Below are 20,219 nucleotides of genomic sequence, written 5' to 3'. Positions count from 1 at the left end.
GGAGATACTTTGTATTTAAAGTGGCTCCTCATAGCTCTTAGTAAATAATGTTATATGCATTTTTTATGTTCTAGAAAATAAGTAACCAATTCATCAGATAGTTTTCAGGCTGATTGGGACTGGCACTTTGGATTTCTGCTTTCTTTCTGAGCCATAGATTCAAAGATAGCCAACATTCATGCTGTGGGGCATAATCTTTAATTTAATTTAAGGGGAATCAATAACCTGAGATGCCATCCGCATAAGCCTGAAAATAGCCACTGACTTCAATTTGCAGCCTGCAGGGCCAATCCCAAGATATTCTCATGACAGGAATAATACTACTGGCAGCAGTGCCCAGCTGGCTCAGCTTTGGCTGTGGCAATCCTGGGACTATTTTGTTCGACAGTGTATTTAATCAGTTGTGTCTGTACTAATGTTCAATACCATTCCTACCCAGATATCTGCAGCAGTTTTTTAAAGGCACTAATATAGCAGTAAACTGCTTCTACTGGGAGCCTGCCCTTCACATTTTTTTTAAGGAAAAATTCTTTTCACCTCTAGTTTTGCTTGAAGATTGTTATTTTTATGCACAAGCAATTCAATCTGTGACTGCACAAATAACCAGTAAAAAGGCATCTGTCATTTAAATTGTTCAGAATCTTAAGATTAGTCTGTAATGTAAATAAACTTAGATAATCAAAAATCAACAAGGGTTTTTTTTAAATCTGGAGTTTTAAGAATGATTTATCTTTGGGTGATATAACTAAAGCACTGTTATGAGTTCAAGTGACGATTTCCTAATCAGTCATCAATCTGTCAAAGAAATCCAAATATTTGAGGGAAAGATTTGGAATGAATTGTGTTACGATCCCCTTGGGGAAACCGTAAACCAAAATAACCAAATTTACTGAATGATGCTCAAATGAAGAAATTACCAACAAGATTTCACTTTTTGTAACTTCTACTTTAACACAAATCAGAACCAATGTTAATTAAACATGAATTAACAGGCAAATGATATTTCAAATAAACAGGTAAGTTTCACTTTAAATAAACAATTCAGCAAAGATATGTCCTAAACAACCACAAGCACCCACAATCACTCCCTGCAAACTACGGGGCATTACATAGCCACATAGTTCTACAATATGCTAGTCTTTATTCACACAGGGTAGGTCAGGAGTCCTACCTGACAACAACTTTCACCACCCCCTCCTCCCCACCCTGAGTTTCACAGGTACGACTATCATCAGCAAAGCACAATTCTACGAATGCACTCTTCCTCAGGTCATGACAGTCTTGATGGTGTAGCTTTCCAGAGTACCTTTTCAACTTGCCAACCAAAAACATCCTGGTTCATGGTTTGGCCATCACTGGGAAAACACCCAGCTCTTTGGTGTCTTGGAGTTACTCACACAGCTTTCCAGGTTTTGGATTTTTTAGCCAGCTCACGCATTGCCTCCTAGAGCTCTTGTCCCCTTTTCTGCTGAATAGAAAAACTGGCCTCTTCCTGAGAGTGATTTGCTGCTTCTCACAGGAATGTGGGGTATTCTTCCTGTCTCTGTCTGCTTTCTCTTTGTTTCTGCACCTGTGCCTTCGCCCTGCAGCTCCTCTGCTCGAAGCTGTCTTTTGTATTGAGCCACATGGCATCTCTTACTGTAACTTCTTTCTTGCTTCAAGTTCGAGGGTTTTCAGGTCACATAAATCATTATTTCTTATTATTCATCAAAGGTACAATTGATCCCTTTACAATTGATGCAAGCTCTTAAAAGTCCCTATCTTAAAAACAATGACAGCTTCCACAGGCATTTTAAAGAAATTGCTAATTTTCTTTGATGTACTGCTTCCAGATCAAAGGTCATCACAACTGAGCCTAACATTTCCAAAAATAATCATCTATTTAAACTACCCACCTCAAGCAAGAGAAACCATGAACCAAGTGCACCAGCATAAAAGCAATGTAATGTTTAAATGCAGCATCAATGGATGCACTTTGCAGTCCTCGCTGTTTTGGACTATTGAGATATAATTGCAAAGACATCTATTATGACATGGCTGATGGTAAAGGCTGAGTTGTTCAAATCCCAGGTGGAAACTTGAAACAGCTGTCATAACCCATTTTTGCAATTTGTATGTTTCGAGATGCAGGCTTTGAGTTCAGTAGTAATAAGACCACCGAGTTTCAAGAGGTTTTTTATAAAACTAAATTAAACATTTATTAATACAAGAAGGATTATAAACACATACATATGTCTACAAAATTATTACTATTATAACTATAAAAATCCCCTACTTAATCTGACTGTCAGTTATACCACCGTTAAGGCAACAGTAAATCTCATAGATTTAAACAGACACCTGGCAAAGCACACCTTGGACAGTCGCATTCAAAATGAATTTCTTTCAGCTCTGGGTCCCTGCAGACAGCACTTGAGGCTTACAGGCTGGAGGCTTCTCACACTTGTAGGATCTTAAAATGCCTCTACCTTACACATAATCTCCTTTCTCCTTTATACATATTTTTCTTTTTGAATGTAAATTTTCCATTGAATCACGAGGCTTTTAACTTTACCTCTTTTCTAACAATAACATCCTTTCATCCCACCAATTTTATTAGTAAGCTGGAAAAAAATGAATACATTGCTTGGTGTCTTCTAGCTAGGTGTAAGATTTCATCCACAGTCTTGAATGTTTTCATTTAACAAATGTAAATTTACATTTTACTTCTACCCTCCTTACATTTACCTAATTAACATCTCATAACTACTATACATCAAAGCACCCAGACCAGCTGGCTATAATCCAATTAAGATACACACATAGGGGAGAATTTTCTCCCCGTCAGGGGTTTGTGTGGGTGCGGGCGCGGAGCCGATTGGCGCCCCCGATCAGCTGGGTGCTGCCATATTACGTGAGTGGGCCAATTAAGGCCCACCCAGCGTGATACAAGAAAGCTCAGGACATGACACAAAGCAAGAGTACAGCTCAGGTGATAAATTGAATATAATGTTCCAAGCATAGAAGCCTTCACTTACTAGCAGTTACATCCAAATGTATACAGTCAGCAAGAAGTTACTCTTGCCAACATAACAACTATTTTACTTCTAGAAGTAATTAATTGCTTAAAAACACTTTGAAACATTTGCCTGTAAAAGGTGGTGTATAAATGTAAGTATTGTAGCAAAACAAATACAAATAATGCAAAAACATTGTTGAAAAATTTCATGATAAACATTAATTAAGACAATTGGACCTTTTGATTCCACTGCAAAACTTACCATCTTTTGTCTTTCAGAACATGAAAAGCACAGACTCTGCAAAAGTGCAGATTACATGAATCTACACTTCAAAGTGAAGTGGTTATATAATGAGTATGTAAAAGACCTGCCAGCATTCAAGAATTCAGTCCCAGAGTACCCAGCGTGAGTACTCCTCTAATCAATTCAAAAATTAACTCCTGCTATGACAAGTGTTAGGTTTTTCACAGCAATTCTACCCTTAGATGTTATGAAAGTTTAATTAATTAAAGCACTCATAGTGGCGCTTGGGCTTCAGAAGAGCAGTGGTCAAGTGGAAACCTGCAACAATTTCTTCCTTTGTTACTTCACCTGTGTGATGCTATCCTCCACTCCCAAGATCTACATGTTTAAAAAAAAAGCTCCTAGCGTTGTTGAAACTGCAAGAGTTTCCCATGTTTATATTTTTGTGTGTGGGCACAAAGGTGCTGCAACCCTGCCACTGACGATACACTACCAAAGTGCATTTTCTTGAGAAAAATTCAGATTATCGCAACATTTAGAATAAGACGCTTCTTCAAAACTCTAATGTAATGAAAGCCACAGATGATCTTACATCTGAAAACTTAGTGTACATTTATCTACCTTGCATCAATACAATTATTTGGACTCAGGTTCTAACTTAAATAATTGCATGGGCTAGCCTAGGATTTCCTATACTATAAATGTATGAAGCAAGCAAACATATTAGACTGGGGGCAAAACACCTCAAGATTGGCTAAAGATGCCCTGCCAAACTGATTTAATTAAGTTGTATTTGCTAATGTGTGACAAATTCATTATCAGTTCCCAGTAAATAATTCCCAATGTAACTTAGAGATTTCTAATAAAGTTGTACTAGTTCGGAATTGAATCATGTCATCAAATCCTAAAATGAAAAATTTAAATCAGCAAATATTGCTAGTACAAAACAATACTTTAAAATAGAATCTTTCACCTTTTGGAATATATTGTTCTTTGTGTAGTTGCATAAATTATTTTAGTAAACTGCCATTGTAAACCAATAACTGATAAAATTATGTTTCTTTAATTTTGCAAATAGGAAAAATATATTTTAATTCTTGACATTTCTTCATTAGAATGAAAAAGCATTGAAGAATTTTTTATATTAAAGAATCATAGATAAATGAATGAATAAATGTTCTATGCTTTACATAATTCTATAGTTCTACTTTTACATTCTAATTTTGTCATGTGATGTGCAGTTAACTGGCAAACATAAAGACTGACCAAATGACAGCAGTCATTACTACCACGAATGAGAGAATAGAGCTGGAACAGTCACAATACAACTCAATCTATGTAGCCGTCATCAGATTTTGTAGTGTATTCCACCCATCAGTTAGGTCATTAACATCAAAGATATTGTTATGAATCTTTCAACAACTCTTTGGTCACTGTATGCTGCTCATGAGCTAAAATAAATGGGGAGCAGACAGCCATGAAACATTTGATGCTTCATGACAGAATAGAGGACACAATGTGGAAGACAACACTGAAACCAGACAGACCTGCAGAGTGGGTGGATAACTGGCAAATTAAATTCAATATAGTGAAGCGGTTCATTTTGTTAAAGGAATCAAGAGGCCACTTAGAGTTTAAGAAACTAAATGGAATAGAGGAAGGCAGTTGGGAGTATGGACACATAACTCACTAAATGAGCAACACAAGTTGATGTGGCCATAAATAGTGAAAACAAAATGTTGGGATTAATTTCTAGAATGTAAAAGAAGAATGGAGTCTTATTAAATTTATACAGAACCTTGGTTAGACCACAAGTAGAGTGCTGTCTGCATGGTACAAAAGGGATTTTGAAACACTGGAGAAAGTCCAGAAAAGATTTACATGGAAGTTAAAGGATAGAATTGAGAGGCTGCAACTAACACGAAAAATTGGAGAAACTGTGGGTCTTTTCTCTGGAAGAGAAGACTAAAAGACCTGACAGAGATCTTTAACATTAACATTATGAAGGGATTCAAGAGGGCAAATGTGGAAAAATTGTTTCTATTTGTGACTAATGTCCAAAACAAGGGAATATAATTATGAGATAGTAACCACCTGATCAAACTTAGGATGTATTACTTCACATGCTGAGTGTTTTGTATCTTCATCCTTTTCCATCGAGAATAGTTTGAAATAGTGGGAGAATTCCCAGGATTTTAACAGTTTGACAGGCTCCTGAGTGCTCCTTCCATGGTCATAACAAACAATAGACTGGCTGATTAGATGGTCAGTCCTATATGATGGGATTTGTATGGGCAGCCATAGCCACCGGACATCAGTGTCCCACTGGATGTCAATTTAAAATTCAGACCCAAAAATCTGGTCTGCACTTTCTGAGGTTATCTGCAGCAAGGTTCAAACCCTGCCCCTTCTGACTGTGAGGTGGGTGCAGAAAGTGGTGAGAATGCATCATTTTCTACCATATGGAGGGGTTGAAATGAGAAGTTTTGTTGCACTTAAGAGCAGGCTTGATGCATGCATGAGCAAGAAGGGAATTGACGGTGGGAGGAGATAGGGTGGGAAGAATTAATTAGACAGGAGAGAGCTTTGTGTAGAGTATAAACAGTGGCACAGACCAAATAACCTGTTTCTTTGCTGTAAATTCTATGTAATTCCCTCTGGCTGAATTGCCTTCAGGAGCACGCCAGCCCAAGATCTACTAGTGGGTTCTGCAACTTGTTCCCACAACAGCAGAATGTACCACTAGCAATAAATAATAGGAGGTCCAATGTCCTACCCATTGGAAAGCCAGACAAACCGGTTTGTCTTTGTGTTCATTATTAGCCTTAGTGGGTAGAAATAAACCTGTTGTAAAATCAACAGATAATATTGTCCAGTGGAAAATCCAGACCTGATGTTTTGTGTATCTTTCTGCCCTTTCTCCTGTATTAGGTTATAGCCATTATTATTTAAACTGTTCTGTTCTGATGAAGTTTGTCTCATGAAATACTGTTAATCTGTCTTTTTCTTTGATTGTTTCCTTCTTTACTGTTATCATTGCACAGCTGCTTATGAACTATGTTAACCATAATGAAGAGAATGACGTATTTCTCAAATATTAAAAGGTATTAAAATTTGAAACTATTTTCCACAGTTGGTTTGAACCATTCGTTATACAGTGGTTGGATGAGAATGAAGAGGTATCTAGAGACTTCCTGCATGGAGCACTGGAACGAGACAAGAAGGATGGTGTAAGATCATTTATATTTACTATTGTGTGAACATTTGAATGCACAGAGAAATTGGTTTTATTTATTTTACTTGGAGACATACTGATTTGGCAGTAGACATAGAATCATAAAACACAGAAGAAGGCCATTCTGTCCATCATGCCTGTTGTTATGACCACAGCTGATGTTAATTACTGCATAAACCAAATCCCAGAGGGAAACTTGGCTTATGGACCATACCCTTTTTTTTTCTATTCTGATAGCAAGAAGGAGACACATTGATCTCAGTGGTAAGAACTCCAGTAACACTTCTGAGGTTTTAAAAGTTAGAAGTAAAAGTTTTATCAACAAAAATAAAATAAAACGTAAGCACACAAGATTACAGATACATAGTTAAACTTAGGACAGAATTTTCTGCCTGTCGGGTGGGTGGGCCTGACCCAATCTCTGGCGGGCAGGGAGCCGATCCCCGCTGGGGAAGCGGGCCCTGCTGCCACTTTAAGTGGGTGGGCCAATTAAGGCCCACCCAGCGTGATGCTCGGCGGGAAGCGCTATGCCCTCCCTGTGCAGGCGGTGGGGGGAGATTCCCCAAAAGCGAGAGTGCAGTCTTTCACGCATGCGCACGGAAGAGCGACTCATCTGCCTGAGGCTAAGTGCTGCCTCGGGGAGATCACTTACATTTTTTAAAATATTAAAAACATAAGAAAAAATATTCCTTAACATGACCCCCTCATGTGACAATGTTACATGAGATGGGACATGTTCATAATTTGCAGAATAACTTTATTAAACTGTTTAAATCCCTACATGAAGCCTCGTCCCGCTGCTGGATGAGGTTTCATGTTTTCTCTAGTTGCCGCCGGGGCTCCTGGCCGACCCACCAGCCTTAAGGTTGGACGGGCAGGACCTTTAATTGTTTCAATATCCTGTCAATGGTCTCAAGTGGCCATTGACAGGTCGGTGGGCCCGCAGCTGATTTTGCTGTGCCCCCACCTTCCCGAAAATTTAAATGACCGGGATGACATCAGGGATTCCGCCCAACGTCATCCCGCATTATTTTACATGTCGCCGAGCAGGGCCCGCCCCCCCCCTGCTCACCAACAGCAAAATTCTGCCCTTAGTCTAACAAAACATTCCCCCAAAAGACACACTACTTGGTCAGACTCACAAGTAAATGCCTTCCAGGCAATACTCCCTTTTAGATGTTTAACTATAAGAAATCCAGTAATATTACCCAAGGAAAACTGCTGTAGCTTCAATAAAGGCATACCACATGACCTGTAACTGTCTTCCACTCTGCTGTGAAAATTCAACCTTCAGAATCAATCTGTTTTTTGCAGCCCAAGACTTGTCTGGCTTGACGGGATGATTGATTCACACTACATTCTCTCTCACCCACACCTCCAGCCATAGCACCATCTCACACCTCCAGTTCAACAGCTCAAACAGCTACAGCCCTCCTAAGCTCTCCACAGTAACTCTAAAATACCGTTTTCCCCCTTTCGTCTCACATTCCATTGTTTTCACACCTCTTTGAAACTCAATTCCTTCCAAATATAAGATCTTTCATGTTTCCAACTTGTCTTTGCTTTTGGGCCAATGAAACATAATATCCCTCCTTCTGTTTACCTGTGGAACCCCTGCAAAATGCAAACATGTTTCTTTTTCACCTCTGACTCCCCTTTGATATTCAAATAAATTCTCCAAATTATCTAAAAATGCAAATTGGAGATCTAATCTATTCACTTGTACCTCAAGCCTAACACCTTCATCCTTCTCATATTTTACACCTCCCTGCAGGCAACCTCTCTCCTATTAATCTCTGCCCAGTTTAATTAAATCTCACACACACACACACACACACACACACATACACACAAACCTATTTCACAGAATAACACAATATTCCCCAAAAATATTTTTTAAAAACATTCATTTCCCACACTGTATTGATTCTTTAAAAAAGCCATCCAAGCAATCTCACCCCCTGCTCTTTCCCTATAGGGTGACAATTTCTTCTCCTTCAATTATATATCAAATTCCCTTTTGAAAGTTACTATTGAACCTGGTATAACTGCTCATTGAGGCAGTGCATTCTAGATCATAACTGCATGTCTGTAATCAGGTACCCACAAGCAATAGTTTATCCACGTTTTAGCCTAAACATTGCTGTGGTAACTTTGTAGAGAGTGATCCTGGGGGGAGATAGAGCGTCCACTTGCCACACAGGTCTGCTCTTCATCCTGTCCTAAATTCTGGGATCAGGGTTATTAACATATTTTCCATAAGCACTCCCCTCACCATTTTCCTTTGTAGCAGGGCAGGAGGACTAACACCACGGCACCTTGTAGCAGGGCAGGAGGACTAACACCACGGCACCTTGTAGCAGGGCAGGAGGACTAACACCACGGCACCTTGTAGCAGGGCAGGAGGACTAACACCACGGCACCTTGTAGCAGGGCAGGAGGACTAACACCACGGCACCTTGTAGCAGGGCAGGAGGACTAACACCACGGCACCTTGCCACAATGTAGGTAGACCAGCTGTGCCACCTGAGGTTCCTCAAAAGGAAATTGAAAACATCCTCTGTACATCTTGCGACTTTCACCACTGGCAATCCATTGCCGTAGGGAAACCAGTGTCAGAGAAGAAAATGGGCCCCCTTCCATCAGGTTCTATGCAGCTGCTTCATACAGTTTTACTTAGCTCTGTGAACAAGAGAGGCAGAACTGCAGTAATTTTAGGAACATAGGACTGAGGAACAGGAGTAGGCCATTCAGCTCTTAGAGCCTGCAGCACCATTTGTTAAGATCATGGCTGATCTGATTGTGGTCTCAACTCCACTTTTCTGTCTGCCTCCCCAGAACCCTTGACTCCCTTGCCCAAGAAAATTTATCTAACTCAGCCTTGAACATAGTCATTGACTCCACTGCTTTCTGGGGAAAGGAATGCCATGGACCAAAACCCTCTGAGAGAAAAAAATTCTCCTCATCTCCATCTTATTCTTAAACTGTGTCCCCTAGTTCTAGTCTCCTCCACAAGAGGAAACATCCTCCCAGTATCCACTCTGTCAAGTCCCCTTTCAATAGCTTTCATTAAGGTCACCTTTCATTCTTCTAAACTCCAATGGGTAAAGGCCTTCCTTCATAAAGTAAGCCCTTCATCCCAGGAATGAGTCGTGTGAACCTCCTCTGAACTACGTCTAATGCAATGATATCCTTTGTCAAATCAAGAAATCAAAACTGTACACAGCACTCTAGAATAAAAGCAAAATACTGCAGATGTTGGAAATCTGAAATAAAAACAGAACAAGCTAGAAAAACTCTACAGGTCTGGCAGCATCTGTGCAGAGAGAAACAGAGTTAACGTTTCGAGCCCGAATGACTTTTCTTCAGAGCTAAAGAGAGGTAGAAATGTGATAGATTGTATCCTGTTTAAGAAGGGGTGGAGCAGGTGGAACAAAATAGAAGGTAAGAGATAGGTGGGAGCTCAGGAGAGATTTGACAGGAAAAAGGGAGTGTTAATGGTAGTGTTAAAGCTAAAGAAGGTGCTAACAGTGGCATAAAGGTAAAATAATAGCAGAACCAGGGTCAACTCTCTGTAAAAGCAAAACATAAGAACAAATGCTAATGGCCCTGTGGAGGGTGGGTGGTGTGGGGGCGGGCGGGGGTGGTGGTGGTGGTGGTGGTGGTGGTGGTGATGGTGGTGGTGGTGGTGGTGGTGGGGGTGGGGGGGGGGGGTGGGGAGAGGGGGGGCGGGGTGGTTGGTTTGGGGAAGTAAAAAAAATTGGATTAAAAAAGGGTCAAGATGGAGGAGAGAGGTCATGATCTGAAGTTGAACTCAATGGGCGAAATTTTACGGCAGTGGGATTTTACATTCCCACTGAAGCCAGTGAAGTTTAGAATGTCTCACCGCATTTTATGGCCTCATCCTCGCCAAAACGGGGCCATAAAACTCTGCCCAGTGTTACGTCCGGAAGGCTGTAAAGTGCCTAAACAGAAGGTGAGGTGCTGATCATCCAGTTTGCATTGGGCTTCACTGGAACATTGCAGCAGGCCAAGGATGGACATGTGGCCATGAGAGCGAGATGGTGAGTTGAAATGGTAAGTGACAGGGAGGCCTGGGTCATGCTTACGGACAGACCGAAGGCGCTGCACAAAGTGGTCACCCAGTCTGTGGTTAGGAACGTTTGGGGCCTTGGACGGTGAGGAGGGAGGAAATAAAGGGGCAGGTGTTGCATATTCTGCAATTGCATGGGAAGGCACCATGGAATCGGGGTGAGGAGTTTGAGGTGATGGAGGAATGGACCAGGGTGTCACGGAGGGAATGGCCCTATGGAATGCTGACTGGGGTGGGGCGGGGGGGGAGGCAGTGAGGGGAAGATGTGTTTGGTGGTGGCATCTTGCTGGAGTTGGCGGAAATGGTGGAGGATGATCCTTTGAATGCAGAGACTGGTGGGGTGAAAAGTGAGGATCCTATCATGGTCCTGGGAGAGAGGGGAAGGGTGAAGGCAGAGGTGTGGGAGATGAATTGGACATGGTTGAGGGCCCTGTCAACCACATCTGGGTGGTAGCGAACCTCGCTTCAGGAAACAGTACTCCAGGAGCAGCACTTTCTCCCTGTCGGGGGGGTTGTGTGGGAGTGGGAGCAAATGTGAACGGGTGGGTTCCCGATCAGCATCCCCGTTTGGGGGCGCGAGGCCATTTTATGTTGGTGGGCTAACTAAGCCCTGCCCAGCATGACGTGCGCCAGGAAGCGCTGTGCACTCCCTGTGTGGGCGGGGGGGGGAGATTCCCTTAGCCGAGAGTGTGCGCTTTCACTCATGTGCACGAAAGAGTACACAGATCTCCCTGAGGCAAAGAGCTGCCTCAGGGAGATCAGTGTTACTTTTAAAAAGATAATAAACAATGTGAAAAATTTTATTGACATGTTCCCTCATGTGACACTGTCACATGAGCTGGGACATATCAATTACTTTTATTAAAAATGTAATACAAATTTTAAATCCCTCATGAAACCTCATCCCACCCCTGGATAAGGCTTCCTGTTTCTCTGAAGGCCGCCTGAGCTCTTTGCCTGCCCAGCAACCTTAAGGTTGGACAGGCAGCATTCTTAACAACGTTAATTAGTTTAATAATGGTCTTAATAGGTCTTTGACAGTTTGGCTGCGCACCCGCTGAACTGACAATCTAAATGACGCGCAGTGACATTGGAACGCCCCGCCCAGCGTCACTGTGCACCATTTTACGCGCCGGTAAGCAGGCCCTTCCCCTGCCCCCACTCGCCAAAGGGAGAATTCTGCCCCAGATGTGCTCTCACCAAGGCCCTGTACAGCTGCAGTAAAACTTCTATTCTATTCCTCTTACAATCAATGCCAACATTCTATTTGCCCTCCTAATCACTTGCTGTACCTGCATTCTAACTTTTTGTGATTCATGTACTGTAAGATCAGGGGCTCACTCTAACTTTAATTGTAAGACTGAAGGCAATCACAATTGTTAGGCTGAGTTGGAAAAGCTGATCTGAAAGGAACCTGCGGTTCCAACTGGTTACAGACCACTCTGCGTATGAGTATGTTGTCCAAGTTTCACAGAATTTATTAAGTTAATTGCAATGAGTACAAAAATGCAATAATAGTAAAGGCAGTGGAAATAGTCAGTTCTCTAGAACACTGACTCTCGACTTCCAGTTCACAATGGCGCTGTCTCTTGTTCTGTTGACCGAAATCTTCTTTCTTCTTCATGCTGTGCACCTGGCTGTTAAAAGTTGCTGCTATTAACCCTTGCTAGCCACTACCTCTGTGTATGCTCAGCAGCATCCCTGAGATCTGAGTGCCCCAGGCGATCAGTCCCTGATTGGTTAAGTGGAGCATGATTCTTGTCCGATTTTTCTCTTAAGGCTGATGGTCACCCTACTGGTGTCATGACTTGTTAACCCCTGACTGGTTCCCAAATATGTCAGTCGTTTGTCGGAGTGTCCTTCTCACTACAGCTTTTTCCTGTTATTGTATTAAGTTTATAACTCTCCACGAAGATACCAAGGCAAAGTTTTCTTTCTGTGAAAACTGAAACCCTTAGCCATAGTGAAAAGGACACATTTTATTAATGCTGCACTGGTTTAAACATTGCTCAGTATTATGGATAGTCCAATTCTTTGATGCAGGCAGCTACCTGTGTCGTCAGTGATGTCACAGGCACTGCAACTGCATGTCTGGTGAATGCATCACCTGCAGTTGTAGTGGCAGCAAATACAGTCTTCTAACTCAAGTAAAACTGACAAGTGTCAATGGCTAGGGAGTATAACAGTTTCCATACTCGATCTGCTCAACCATGACTAACTTCACAGCACTTGCTCTGCAGTTAAACTATAAGAGTATACCTTGCACAGAACTAGGGCCATGTGGTGTATTTCATTTGTCAAGTAAGGATGCAACTACAGACAAAGGGTCACATGGTGTGATACTAGTGTCTTACATTGACTACATTTAAACATCATATCATACTGATTTAATTGATATAATCCAATTACTTGATCATGACACATAACTAAACTACAACCTAATTATTAAACATGACCTTTCCTACACTACTAGGACACCCAGATTCGTCTGTACCACCAAATTCTGCAATTTCTCACCATTTAAATACTATACTGCTTTTGTATTCTTCCTGCCAAAATGGAGAAGTTCACATTTTCCCACATTTATATGCCATCTGCCAAAATTCTCCCACTCACTTAGCCTATTTTTATCACTTTGTTGACTCTTTATCTCTTGGCAACTTACTTTCCTACCTATCTTGGTGTTAACGGCAAATTTAGCTCGCATATATTTGGTCCCTTCATAGGTCATTGATATAGATTGTAAATAGTTGAGGCCCCAGCACTGATCCCTGTTTCACTCCACTATTTACAGCTTACCAACCTGAAAAAAAACCCATTTATCCCTAACTCTCTGCTTCCTGTTAGCTAAGCAATCCTTTATCCATTCTAATATGTTACCCCCTACACCATGAGCTCTTATGTTGTGTAGTAACTTTTGACGTGGCACCTTATCAAATGCATTTTGGAAATCCAAGAATACCACAGCTACAGGTTCCCCTTTATCCACCTTGCTTGTTACTTGGAAGAAGATGAAAGAAGAACCTGTGGAATTTTACTGGATCCATAAAAAAGGATTGGAGGTTCTGGATAACTAATTCTCTCTCCATATTCCTCCTCTGTCCACTCAGATAGTGGTAGCTCTGTATCATCAAGGACCAGAATTCTAGGGCATTTGGTCTTACTTGTAAGTGGGGCAGAAAATTCTCTAAGTTAATGTTATATACACCATCTCTTAATATGCTGATGTCAGATACATGGCTCAAATTTTAAAAATTGCTTTTTAAAAAAAAATCAATTTAACTATTTTACGTCATGTGAATTAAGTTGTCATTAACGCCAGTTTGAAGCTTTTACTGTTATTTGGACGAGAGTTAAACAATACATACTATATACAAAAATCCATCAAAACACCCATTTACTGCTGCCCCACCCCTTCCTGCTCCCTCGCTCATCTGTCCAGCAATTATACCATCTCCTGGAAGAGGCAAAAAGCCAGAGAAGAAAAGCTAATTTAGAAAAGGCTCTGTGAATTTCCTACCCAACCCACAAAGCTGATTGAGCCTGCTTCAACAGATCACAATGAATAATAACGCTAGCCCCCATTGACCCGCCTGCCTTCTATATGTACATAGGTTCACCACTAACAGGAACTCATCCAACTCGCCTTTTAAATGCCTGCAGTGAATTATCATTCACTGCAAGTGTTTGTATTTTATTCCAAAGGTTGACAACCATCTGTAAGAAAGAAGCACTTCCTAGCATCTCATTTTATGTTTTTGTAATTTATGCTTATATCTTTCATCTGTTTAGCTTAAATAGTTTATCAATGTGGGCAAAATCTAATCCCTTTATTATTTTAAAGGACTTAGTCATATCTCTTTGAAGTCTCTGCTTTTCAAAATTAATAACGCTTCACTCTCTTAAGTCTGTTCTGCTAACTAAAGACTTGTAAAGCTAGAGCCCAGATTTTGCAGATGTGGTTGATGGTGAGCTGTTAGTGTTCACCATCGTTATGTCCCTGAAGCTAACTGCAATTTCAAGATGTATCAGATGCGCAGGTTAAGAAAGAAATCTCGAAGTTGCGATCTGTCACTCGGCACTGTCACAGGCCGAGGTGTGACCCCCCCCACTTAGAGCCAGAAAGTATTGAAATTGGTGAGAACGTCATCTTCCTGCCCCCATATTGCTGTTAGAAACTCCATAAAAAGTTGCACCTTGTTCGATCAGGTGTAATTGCATTTTCATGGTGATATTATTAATAAAATTTAATGAACCACAGAACTGACCCTGAAAAAGTAATCTTACATTCATGGAGTATGGTTAAATGGTTAACTAGTAGATCTTTTAAACTTTAAAAAAATATTTTTTTAGAAGTTTTTTCACAATATTTTAGCTTGTACTTTCATTCATGTATATGTCCCAATCTTTAATTTACTCAATGAAAAAAAAATAATAAATTAGAAGTGGTTTTATTTTACTACTGTTTGGTTTGCTGGTTAGATGTCTGTGAAATCCTTTAATGTGATTTGCAGCCTGGTCAGCTTGATGCCAACATTCCAGCTCTGTGCTGGAAATGCCCAATGAAGAACACTGCCACATCAGTTGCAGTACCATTGCACAGCGATAAAGGCGAAACTCTCACCAGAGAAATTGCTAGATCCCTCAGCAAGGCTTACTCCAAGGTTAGCAAACTCCAGGCCTGGGTATCAATTGAGTGGCCTTTCTCTGAATTTTTTCTAACACCTTGAGATCCTCACCACTTAAGGGGTCCAAAGAGAAAGGATAGCACAGTACTTATTTTGTCTTTACAATACACTAAGGCACACAATTCTTTCACAATAGCCTTTAGATACAGATTATGAAACTTCAGTGAATTATACACTATAATCCCCGGGAATTTCTCATGCCTAGCCACCTGGAACACACAACCTTGTATGATTTATGCAAGCTTGGAACTGTCTCTACTCAAGTGCATCACACTGTCCTTGTCAATATTAAAAGAAGCCTTTCAGGCGAGAGCTTGATTTTCCAGATAAGGTCCTTGCACCTGCACATATCTTTACATGATTTACATGATATTGCACACTACTAACCTGGAAGTTCCCCTCCAAGTCACTCACCATCCTGACTTGGAAATATATCACCGTTCCTTCACTGTCGCTGGGTCAGAATCCTGGAACTCCCTCCCTAACAGCACTGTGGGTGTACCTACACCACATGGACTGCAGCGGTTCAAGAAGGCAGCTCACCACCACCTTCTTGAGGGTGACTAGGGATGGGCAATAAATGCTGGCCCAGCCAGCGAAGCCCACATCCCGTGAATGAATAATAAAAAAAATTGTGATCTGTTCAGAAAATTGATCCCAAAAGTGTGACTGATGGAAGCTTGTGTTTGTTAGCAAAGCTCCCATTTCTATAACATACTTCCCATAGAAATACGTCCTAAGGCAGATAAATTATCGAAAAAATGTATAGTGGGAAAAATTATCCCCCCATCGGGGGCGAAGTGTGGGAGCGGACCCAGGCGGGTGCGCCTCCAATCGGGGACGCACCGCCATTTTATGTGGGCGGGCCAATTAAGACCTGCCCAGCGTGATGTCCGCCGGGAAGCGCTATGCACTCCCTGTGCGGGTGGGGGGGGGATTCCTTCAGCCGGGTGTGCGCTCTTTCACACATGTGCGTGAAATAGCACACAGATGTCCCTGAGGCTAAGTGCTGCCTCAGGGAGATCGGCTCTGAATTAAAATTTGCAATACAAATGATAGAAAAATTTCCCTGATATGTCCCCTCATGTCACATGAGTTGGGACATGTCCATAACTTTTATTGAAACCTTTATTAAAAATTTAAAATCCCTCATGAAACCTCATCCCGCCCGTGGGTGAGGTTTGATGCTTTTCCTGAAGCCCACCAGGGCTCCCGGCCTGCCCACCAACCTGAAGGTTGGACGAGCAGGTCCATTAATGCTTTTAATTTGTTTCTCAATGGCCTCAAGAGGCTGTTGACAGGTCGGTGGGTGCGCAGCTGACTCAGCTGCACCCCCGCCAACCTGAAAATGGAAACAACGTGGGGTAACGGCGGGAGTTCCACCCGATGTCATTCCGCATCATTTTATGATTCGGTGAGTGGGCCCCGCCTCCCACCCCCGCTCGCCGACTGGAAGATCCTGACAATGAGTCAAAAAGAAATATTGGAGTGATGACCAAAATCTTGGTCAAACAGGTGTGTTTTAAGTAGAGTCTTAAGAGGTGAGGGTGGTGGTGGCATGTCCTGAGTAGACCTGAATGGGCCCATTAAGTAAAAAACGAAGACAGAAGTAATGGGCTTGTGAATGAGTAGCTTCTGAATACATTTGCAAATAGATTCATACGGAATATGGATTACCTAGACCATAATGTAATGCTGCATGAATGCTTTCTCATCTTTTTTCAAGCGCACAGCTACTTTTACTGTTCTTTATATAAATTATATCTATTGTATACACACGTAGATATATATTATGTTTTATTGGTCTACAGTGAACAACAAATTCAGCATCAATAAACTAATAAAGGATGATTTGTTGCTATGAATAGAATCACAGCTTCTTGGTATGAATAGGAAGCATATAATTTATGGTAAATAAAGGTCAGACTTTTACTTTGTCATTGTCTTTCTTTTATTATAGGTGTGCAGAAAATTTTTTAGTAGTTTTTCCTGTTTTATTTTTAAATGTCTGCTATGAAATCGGCAAGTGAGTGCTGTAGTCTTTTAATAAACCAATATTTTTCACTTGAATGAGAATGTCAGTACTGTTTAGGCACTTTGGATTTATTAGAATTCACATTACTTAGTAAATTCACATACCTGTCATATTTAATTATGTAGTCATTTGGTAGTACAGAACTTGAGTTTTGCTGAAAAAAGAGACAAATTGTCAAAACTTCTTGCCTTGCACTCATCAGGACAATTCGCAAGAATACAATGTAAGGGAAGCATGTAAAAGCAAGTTGCATATCGATAGCAGTGCTATGCCCATGTGCTCATTTGACATTGCCAGCCTATTCACCAATGTTCCACTTAAGGAAGCTATAGATATTTGTGCTGCAGCACCATACAATGAAGATCAAGACCTGCCACCATTGCATGAATCAGTATTCATTGAACTTATGAACTTGATAACTCATGCAGTTGAGTTCAGTATTAATGACACCCATGTATGCCCAAATGGTTAGTGTTGTCATGAAATCCCCTTTAGGCCCAGCTCTTACTAACATCTTTGGGTTCCATGAGAAATGTGTCTTTGATGGAATGGCACCTAACCTCCTACCCTTGCATATTTCCAATATGTGAATGATATGTTTGCTATATTTAAACCCACTGCTGCATGTAATAATTTACTGCATGTCTTAATGGGCTCAATCCTGCGTTCAAATTCACCTTTGAAATGGAGCAGTCAAATGAACTCCCTTTCCTTTCCTACGAGCTGAGAAATCTGCCAGGGGGTTCTCTACCATGGTCTACTGCAAGCCTATCTTCACTGGTCAATATACACGTTGAGATTCTTACAGTTCCTTGCACCATAAGATTGGCCTTATCAACAACCTCGTAAGTAGGACCCCAGCCATTTGCTCACCATGCAAGCTTGATGCTGAAATGGGGTGCATCAAAGGCATTCTGTAGGATAATGGCTACCCTACTGAGATCAGTTTGCACTGTATATCATGCAAACTCATGAACAGGCTTAAGGCCATCACTATCAACTCTGAAAAGTGCCCAGTCTTCCTCAGATTATCCTGGAAGGTATCTCAAAAATTTGAGCAACAGGTGAAGCTAGCTGTTTCACACTACTACAATGTAGTAGCAACATGAGTGGCCTTCAACACTAACAGGATGCTGCCGTCAAGCCAAAAAGGCATTCTATCACACAAATGAGTGATGAGGTATATGAATTTCAGTGCCAGTGTGATGCTAGGTATGTAGGCCGTACATCCCAAAGACTGACAGATCGTATCAAGCAGCAAGTGCCTTCCCTTGTTTGCAGTAGGCAAGGTACTGACTATACCCAACAAGCACTTGCTTGCAAAACTCAGTGTCCAACATTAGATGTGATTCTGTGATTGGACAACATTTGCCATATAATCCTCCGTGTGCTAATAATTATGCTGACAACCAAGTTAAATTTGTCAGTCGGACTCGCAATGTGACACATTTGTGTGTACTGGAAGCTATATTTATTAATACATAGGGCTCTGTTCTTTGCAGACAGAATGAACATGTACACACACACATATTTAAAAATAAAATAGGAAAAAATACTACCAGCTATATAAATGCTATGGATACAAGAGCAGGTCAGAGGCTCTTTCAGCTAAACAAAATAAATCACAGCCATTTGCTGGTTCATTCCTCAGGGCAATGCCTTGACCAATCAGAGTCAAGCTGCCTGGTTTAAATTTCAAACAATGCTTGGCAGTTTATTGTCAGTCACCATCAGCTGTGCATTCTCCATTGCAATGTTTCTACCAATCAGAGCCCACTTGCCCACCAATCAGCATTCTTTTTTCATACATAAATGTGTTGGTTTCCCTTACATTGTATTCGTGCGAATTGACCTGATGAGTGCAAGATGAAAAGCTTTGACAAAATGTCTCATTTTCATTTATTTATGTAATAATATGCCAAGAAATCCACAACTCCTTCAGTAAAAAATACAGTGTAATCATTCTATACATTGTATAAATTAGATGCGTCTGTGGTGAATACCCTCAATTCCTGTACTTATTAGCTATATCTATTTTTAAATACTATTTGATCTCTTGTGGTAATGCCAATTTATAATAACTCATCAGAACATAAACTAATAACTTCAGATGAAATTTACTTGTTATTCATTCATGGAATGTGGGCATCGCTGGCTAGGCCAGCATTTATTACCCATCTCTCGCTGCCCTTGAAAAGGTGGTGGTGAGCTGCTTTCTTGAACCACTGCAGTCCATGAGGTGTAGGTACATCCACAGTGCTGTTAGGAAGGGAGTTCCAAGATGTTAACCTAACGACAATGAAGAAAAGGCAATATAGTTCCAAGTCAGGATGGTGTGTGGCTTGGAGGGGAATTTGCAGGTAATGGTGTTCCCATGCATCTACTGCCTTGGTCCTTCCAGGAGGTAGAGTTGAGGGTTTAGAAGGTGGTGTCAAAGGACCCTTGGTGAGTTGCTGCAGTGCATCTTGTAGATAGAGGGAGTGAATGCTGAAGGTGGGGTGTCAATCAAGTGGGCTGCTTTGTCGTAGATGGGTCGAACTTCTTGAATGTTGTTGGAGCTGCACTCATCCAGGCAAGTGAAGAGTATTTCATCACATTCTTGACTTGTGCCTTGTAGATGGTGGACAGACTTTGGGGATGAGTTACTCAAGACAGAATTCCCAGCCTCTAACCTGCTCTTGTAGTCGCAATATTTATGTAGCTGGTAGTATTTTTTTCTATTTTATCTTTAAATGTCTGTTATGAAATTGGCAGGTGAGTGCTGTAGCCTTATAATAAACCAATAGTTTTTACTTGAATGAGAGTGTCAGTACTGCTTAAGCAGTTTGGATGTATTAGAATTCCTATTACTTAGTAAATTCAAATATCTGTCATATTTATTTACGTAATAATATGGCAAGAAATCCACAGCTCCCTCAGTCAAAAA

General features: G+C 41.1%; 1 protein-coding gene across 1 annotated transcript in view; it reads left to right on the top strand.

Moving 5' to 3' along the window:
* Positions 1-20,219, top strand: part of LOC121287635 (protein unc-13 homolog A-like) — a 298,606-nt gene that overhangs the window by 218,771 nt on the left and 59,616 nt on the right. Inside the window, exons 25-26 of the mRNA XM_041205568.1 lie at positions 3,278-3,404; positions 6,376-6,472. Coding sequence (XP_041061502.1) covers positions 3,278-3,404; positions 6,376-6,472 — 224 coding nt within the window. The remainder of the gene's footprint in view (positions 1-3,277; positions 3,405-6,375; positions 6,473-20,219) is intronic.

The sequence above is a fragment of the Carcharodon carcharias genome, chromosome 14, assembly GCF_017639515.1.
Source record: "Carcharodon carcharias isolate sCarCar2 chromosome 14, sCarCar2.pri, whole genome shotgun sequence".
Taxonomy (NCBI): Eukaryota; Metazoa; Chordata; class Chondrichthyes; order Lamniformes; family Lamnidae; genus Carcharodon; species Carcharodon carcharias.
This window is presented reverse-complemented; position numbering and strand designations above follow the sequence as displayed.